The 7,901-nt window shown below is 41.9% G+C and overlaps 1 protein-coding gene across 1 annotated transcript; it reads left to right on the top strand.

The window, feature by feature from the left end:
• The first annotated feature begins 4,744 nt into the window (after window positions 1-4,744).
• On the top strand, window positions 4,745-7,681 carry LOC149265826 (putative receptor protein kinase ZmPK1). Its single transcript, XM_089429791.1, has one exon. The coding sequence runs from the start codon at window positions 5,022-5,024 to the stop codon at window positions 7,533-7,535; it is 2,514 nt and encodes an 837-aa protein (XP_089285917.1). The 5' UTR covers window positions 4,745-5,021; the 3' UTR covers window positions 7,536-7,681.
• Window positions 7,682-7,901: the final 220 nt, after the last annotated feature.

The following is a 7,901-nucleotide window of genomic DNA, read 5'->3' as shown; positions in this document are numbered from 1 at the left end:
GGTGAAGCTCAATCCAATGAGATAATTGTTGATCCAAGTGTACCATGCTCGAGGCACCTGTTTGTGACCATACAATGCTCTCTTGAGTCTGCACACATGCGACTCTTGATCATATGTCTCTAATCCTTTTGACTGCTCTATGTAAATTTCCTCCTCAACAACACTATTGAGAAAGGCGATCTTCACACACATCTGGTGAATTTTCCACCCAATCTATGCAACCAATACTAGAATGGATCTAATTGAGGAATAATTTGCAACTAGTGAAAAATTTTCCTCGCAATCCAACTCCCTCTATCTGAGAAAATCCTTTGGCCATGTTATCACTCAAACTATCAAGGGTCCTAGGAGGGGATCCTACAAAGAAACTATCGGGTCAAGGGGCAATAATGGAGTGACAGCTCACTGTCACCCCAGCTAAGGCTCCCTGATCTTTACAAACTTTCACCGATGGGAGAAGATTCAATATAAGAGTAATCACAATATAAATATGTCAATGAAAATATGAAGGGTGATTCCTGAGGCTTATTCAAAAGAGATACTTAATTATACGACTTTCTTGCTTGAAAATCAAAGTGATAGGCTTGTTAGGAAGGGCTAAGTGGATCTTTGAGGCTAGGGTTTGGGAATATGTCTTATCAAGGGGATTCCTGGACCTGAGAATCCTTATGAAGAAATGGTCTTTATGTGATCTTTATCGAATTAGATTTGTAAGGTTGCGGGACCACACAAGACCAAGTGGACCTAGAATTAGGTCAAGGATGTGGAGTTGATCAACCAAGGAAGGGCTTGACCTAATTATGGAAGATAAGAGGATCAAAGGACAATTTTTCTTTCGGTAATTGAATGCAATGATCCAAATGAAGAAACTATCCAAGGGAAAACCTAGGGAAAGGAACGATCCTGCGTTATGGTTTTCTCTAGAGGGCCTCCAAATTTCAAGAAATTTTGACAGTGGGATCTTGAGATAAATAAAGCTCTAGCTCAAGGATCGTGTATTGCCTTAGTTTCCCCTTGGATAGTGTCCTCATTTGGATAATTTCATTTAATTCTCCAAATAAAATTCCCTTTGACCATATTCTATTCCATCATTAGGTTAAGTCCCTCCTTGGTTGATCAACTCCACATCATTGACCTAATTCTGGGTCCACTTGGTCCTATGTGGTCCCGCAACCTTACAACTATAATTCCACAAAGATCACATAAAGACCATTTCTTCATAAGGATTATCAAGTCTAGGAACCCTATTGACAAGACATATTCCCAAACCCTAGCCTCAAAGATCCTCTTAGCCCTTCCTAGAGATCATATCACCTTACTTTTTGAGCAAGAAATCCATACAATTGAGTCTCTCTTGTGAATAGGCATTGGGAATCACCCTTCATCTTTTCATTGACATATTCATTATTGTGATTCATCTTATACCAAGTCTCCTCCCACTGATTAAAGTTCGTAAAGAGTAGGGAGCCTTAACTAAGGTGACAGTAGGTTATCGCTCCATTTTTGCCCCTTGACCTTGTAGTTGCTCTATAGGATCCCCTCCTAGGACCCCTACTAGTTTGAGCGGTAACAGGCCAAAAATATGGCCTTGTAATTCTCGGCGCTCCTATCTGCTGCATGCTTCACTTTGTAGATCCATCTCAAACCAACCACTAATTTCCCTTCAGGTATTGGCACCACCTTCCATACACTGTTCTTCATGATGGATTCATATTCTTCCACCATGGCATCAACCCAAATTGGTTTAGCAATTGCTTCCTTAAATGAAGAAGGTTTTGTCTCACTGAGCTCTGTCATGAGAGCCATATACCTAGTGTACCTATCACATGACCTCCTCTGCCTATGTTATGATGTGGGGGCTCCCACATTCTCCCATGCATCCTGCAATAATCTATCAGCTTCCATTTCTCCCCTCTCTAGAAGATTCTAGTTTAGTGGGTGCCTCCACTCTGCCTCATGTTTTATCCTTTGTATATGGCTACTCCACAACCTCTTGAATCTCATCCCGAGGCTCCTCCTTTGGAGCTATAAGCTCCTTCTCCTGTGGGATACTTAGCTCTTGTTCCAAAGATCATCTCATAACCATGTCCTCATTGAACTTGCTATCTCTCCTTACAATTGCTATCCTCAGTGAAGGCAAATACACCCAATAATTATGTGGAGTTTTGGTGTATCCTACAAAAACTCCCAACTATACTGTAGGCTAAAGTTTCTTCCTTGAATCCTTAGAGACATGGCAATAAATTGAAGCTCTAAAAATTCTAAAATGAGACACATCAAGCTTTCTCCCAAAGAAAGCTTCCTTTGGTGTGATCATACCAAGTATCTTATAAGGACTATGTTCTACAAGTAGATTGTGGTGTTGCATGCTTCTGCCCATAGATGTAATGGAAACCCTTGATCATGCAACATGGACCTTTCTACTCCCACTATGCTCATGTTCTTCCTCTCAACTACCCCATTCTGTTGTGGGTTATGGGGTGTTGTCAATTCTCTTTGAATACCTTCTTTCGCATAGAAATCCTTGAAGGCATGTGAAACAAATTCACCTCCATTGTCGCTCTTGAGAGCCTTCACCTTCTTCCCAGTATCCTTCTCAACTAATGCCTTGAACTCATTTTTTTTAGAAAACTTCATCCTTCTTCCGAATGAAGAAGATCCATCATTTTCTAGAGAAATCATCAATAAAAATAACATAGTACTTATGTCTTGTTGTGGAGGTTGTAGAAAAGGGTCCACAAACATCAGAGTGGACTCGCTTAAAGATTGCATCTTCTCTTCTTTCTTAGTCATGGAAAGTGGATTTGACATATTTCCCCAATGTGTAACCCTTTGCAGACATCCTACTGATCAAGGGTGCCTTTAGGGAGACCGGTGGTAATTTGTTGCATGATCCTTAAGGAACCATGATGGTGTAGATGACCAAATCTCTTGTCCCAGAGTTCTCCAACATCACAACTCTGCAATTTTTCAGCCTTGCTACTCAATGCAGTGCAATCTCCCACCTCAAGTTTGTATAGGTTGTTCACTCAAACCCCGATCTGCTTCACTTTCCCAGTATATATGTGTCTTAGAAAAGAATTCCCTTTACTCAAAATAACATCATAGACACGATCCTCGAAAACTGCTAAATAGATCAGGTTCTTCTTTAGCCCATGTACAAACATAATATCATTGAGGCGAAGAGGAGAGGATTTCTCCTTCTCAAAGGTAACAAGACTAATTATTGTAGCATTGCACCACCCATCATCCCCCATTTCGATATGCATATGGAGATCCTTCTCCTCTAGGCTACTGAAATTCCTTTCACCTTGCCATATGGAATGAGGCACCAAAATCAAGGTACCATACACTCCCCATAATAGTGTTAGCCATGCATGCTATTAGGGTGAAGTCTAATTCAAATTATGAAGCTATTGCTTCACCTGTTGCTCCTCCTGAAGGCTTCTTCTTAGAATTTTTGTGCAGACATTTTGTTGCATAGTGCTCAAATTCGTGGAAGTGGAAGCATTTTATCTCACTCATGTCTTTCTTCTTACCATTATTTTGGATGGACTCAAATTTTCTCTAGGCCTTCTTCCCTTTTCCCTTCTTCCCCTTTCCCTTCTTCCCCTTTCCAACCAATGCAAAATTCTTTTGATCATCAACTTTGGATGATGTTCCATCCTGATTATTTCTCCTAAACTCTTCTTGTACCAAATCAGACCGCAATCTTTCCCAATTCGATAATTTTCCCTTCCATTCATAGAGTCTTGGTAGTTGTGTCAGGATTTTGGAATCCCTATAAGAGCTAGGCTCACTAGGTAATCTTTTACAACATTCACACCAACCCCTCGAAGCTCATCCCGAACTTGTGTAAATCTGGAGAGATATTGCATAATAGTATCATTCTTCTACATCTTGATGTTTCGAAGTTTTTCTTTCAGGGCCAATTTTCTATGGTCACTATTATTTTCAAATAGCTCAGTCAGTGCCTTCCAAATTGTTGTGAAGATAAATCCCCTTTGCAGACATAGGCGATCTCTCTAGACCAATGAGTGGGTCTAACAACAAACTAAACAAACTAATGCAAACTTTCCTAGCATATGTTTAAAAATGCAGAGAGAGAAAGAAACCTACTGCGCTCTAATGCTTATCGCTCAATCCTTTGGTGATGGCTTGGATATCCTAGCTTACAGGCTCGCTTCTTACTTTTCCTTTACGTCTGAATACCTGCAAGAGAGATCAAAGGACAATACAAGATACGAGAGCATATATAGTATATATCAAACATAAACTACTTGATATATCAAGGAGTATCAGGCTAAATGCATAAATATTTACGCCGTAAGGCGTTTCCCTCTGAAATGAACTCCCCTAAATGCCTTTCTGTCCTAATTTTAACCGTCAGATCTATTGTTAGACGATTCAACAATTATCTGCCGTCCAACTAAAACATTAAAAAATAGTTATTAGTTAAAAAATTAATTAAACCCAGCCCAGCCCATCTGTCTACCTAGCCTGTCCGTCGTGTGCTGCACAAGATTTTTCTGTAGGAGGAGGGCCAGGAGGATGAGGAGGGCCGCGCAGGGCGGATTTTTCTATAGGAGAAGGAGCGCCAAGCCAGGTTTCTTGTGCTTTTGTTATGTTTTTAGGTTTTTTTTTTTTTTTACTGTTTTTCTTGTTTGTGCGGGGATGCCCTAGACAACTTTGACTACGATTTCATCCGCCCGCCCTTATTCTTGTCCAATTAAGATGCCGTGTGTAATACTAGAGTAAGAACAATGCTACTTTGGTAGTTGTTAAATGTAAAGGATGACGCCTTTGGTACTCAGAAACTGCAGAAATCTTCTGCTCTGAATGGGTTTGAAGATGTCACGACCTTCTTGAGACTCAGATGATCAACAGCAACACAGGTGCCCAATTCATTAGGGTAAGTCTGCCGACCTGCCTAATTCATTAGGGTTTCAGACATTCTGCAGCAGCCAGGATAACAGTCGCCCTCCTCTGTTTCGAGCAGATTGGGGTTCAGCCTGGCCATAATGGAAGCGCCAGAGGGAATCTGCTGGCGTTTGTTCTGTACCCAGGTCACATGTTTGTTTCTCCTCTTCAGTTGCAGACTTGTTTCTGGAATTCCCAATTTCAACAATCAGTGCACCACTAAAAAAGATCGGTTGAGCCTGGGTTCTTCACTCACTTCTGAACAGAACACAACTTGCCTGATTTCTCCCAATGAAACTTTCTCTGCTGGATTTTATGGAGTGGGCAACAATGCTTATGCTTTTGCCATATGGTATACTCACACACCCGACCGAACAGTGGCTTGGGTGGCTAACAGAGAAGTACCTGTCAACGGAAGGCAGTCACGTCTTTACCTGCAGAAAGATGGAAACCTCGCTCTGTGGGATGCAGATGGTAGCGTTCTGTGGAGTACCAACACCAGTAACAAGAATGTCAAAGAGCTTGTTCTTCTAGAAACAGGAAATCTGGTGTTACGTAGCTCTTCAGGAGATCAGATTCTGTGGGAAAGCTTCCAGTATCCAACCGATACTCTTCTTCCATTCCAGTCCCTCAATAATAATGCAGGGCAATTAATATCCAGAAAAGGGAATACCACGTTTAACAGAGGCTACTATCGCCTGTATTTTGATAGCGACAACGTTCTTCGACTAATTTTCGAGGGATCAGGCATAACAAGCAACTACTGGCCTGCACCTTACTTGCAAAACTTTCAGAACGGCAGAACCCCATACAATAGCAGCCGCCAAGCGGTGTTTAACAGCCTAGGTAGTTTCCTGTCAAGCGATGACTTTACCTTTAACGCCTCAGATTATGGAGAAGGCCCCAAGAGAAGATTAACTCTGGACATGGATGGAAACCTCAGACTCTACAGCTTGGTGGAAGAGACAGGTACATGGAATATTGTTTGGATGTCTTTTCCTGATCAATGTTCTGTTCATGGCTTCTGTGGTATCAACGGTCTCTGCATATACACCCCTGTTCCCAGATGTATCTGCCCCCCTGGTTTTCACAGGAATGATTCCACCGATTGGTTCCAGGGTTGCCAGCGCAATAAACCACTGAACTCGTCCAGTCTAAAGCTTGTTTATCTTCCACATACAGATTATTATGGCTATGACCTAAGTTACTATCAAACTGGGAGCACATTTGAAAACTGCAAATTTCTGTGCATGAATGACAGCAAATGTGAAGCTTTTGCCTACACATTGGATGGCACCGGAACTTGTTACCCTAAGGCTTTACTTGCCAATGGATTTCGATCTCCTGGTACTTTGAACCACATGTATATCAAAGTTTCCAGCAATGATTTTTCTGTTTCTAATTCTACCAGTGCAGCTCAGCCATTAAACTGTTCGGCTTTGACTACCACTGTGACAGAGACAGGCCAATACAAGAAGCATAAGACTGGCAGCGTTGTCAAATATACGCTAGGGTTTGCAATTGCATTTGGTGTTGCAGAGCTGGTCTGCATAATACTTGGATGGCGGTATATGTTTATAGAACATAGAGTTCCTGGCTATGATCGTCTAGGTTACTCAGTGATTCCTGGGGGGTTCAAGAAATTCAGCTTTGCAGAGTTGAAGAAAGCGACGGATAACTTCACGGTAAAACTGGGGGAAGGAGGGTTTGGGACTGTGTACAAAGGGGTGCTTCCAGATGGTGAGGTGGTAGCGGTGAAGCAACTGGAAGGAGTATCCCAAGGTCATGAGCAGTTCTGGGCAGAAGTGAGTATGATTGGGAAAGTCCATCACATGAATTTGGTTCGTATGGTTGGCTTCTGTGCAGAAAGAAATCACAGGCTGCTGGTTTATGAGTACGTTGAAAACGGGTCTCTGGATAAGTATCTGTTCGCAGAAAGCGATGATAGAGTTTTGGGTTGGAAAGAAAGATTTGGGATTGCAGTGGGCACGGCCAAGGGGTTAGCCTACCTCCATGAAGAGTGTTTGGAATGGATCCTGCACTGTGACATCAAACCCCAAAACATACTTTTGGACATGAAATTTTGTCCCAAGGTTTCTGACTTTGGGTTAGCAAAGCTGGTAGACAGAGATCAGGCATTCTCCTTCTCCACAATCAGAGGCACCAGGGGGTACTTAGCACCAGAGTGGGCAATGAATCTGCCAATCACAGCCAAGGTGGATGTTTATAGCTTCGGGATTGTTTTGTTAGAGATGGTGACTGGACGAAGCTCATTATCCAGTTTAGCACTCCAAAATTATGGACATTTGGTGCAGTGGGTGTCTGCAATGATGAAGGAAGGGAAAGCGATGGAGGAAGTAGTGGATCCTAAGATGCATGGAGATTTTGATTTGGAGGAGGTGGAGAGAGTCCTGAAAACAGCACTGCTCTGTGTGCAGCAAGAAAAGGATATGAGACCTTCCATGAGCCGGGTCGTCGAAATGCTTTCTCAACAGGACGTCTTTACACCAACAAATTCCATGTTGCCTAGCGACCCAGCCAGTTCATTTCGAATTTTCTCTTCCTCAATAGAGGGTCAATCCTCTTCCTCCTCATTTTATGCAGTAACAGCCTAGCAACAGAGTATTCCATTTCTCGCACACACATGCATGTGTATTTCCATAAATGCTGTTGTAATGTAACCTGATTAGATCTATCCTGTATCCAGATTTAATAAGTGCTAAGAGGTATAAATCTTGGTACTAGATAGATTCTAGTTTAGTTTGAGCTGGCCAGGAGTATTCTTATTAAATTTATAGCCTTGCATGGCTTTTTCCACCCTTTGAAATTATTAAGCTGATCTACTTTCAACCTTGGAATTCTATGTGGTATCTCTCTCATAAATTCTCAAATTAAAACAGGTCCTTCTAAAAAGGCTTACATGATTGGACTGTAACCCATAGTAATGTTGGGGAATACTGGGCCTCTGAAATGCCTCTGAA

Source organism: Pinus tabuliformis, chromosome 6 (assembly GCF_031772625.1).
Source record: "Pinus tabuliformis cultivar Carrire ecotype Pingquan chromosome 6, CPIR1, whole genome shotgun sequence".
NCBI classification, from domain to species: Eukaryota; Viridiplantae; Streptophyta; class Pinopsida; order Pinales; family Pinaceae; genus Pinus; species Pinus tabuliformis.
This window is presented reverse-complemented; position numbering and strand designations above follow the sequence as displayed.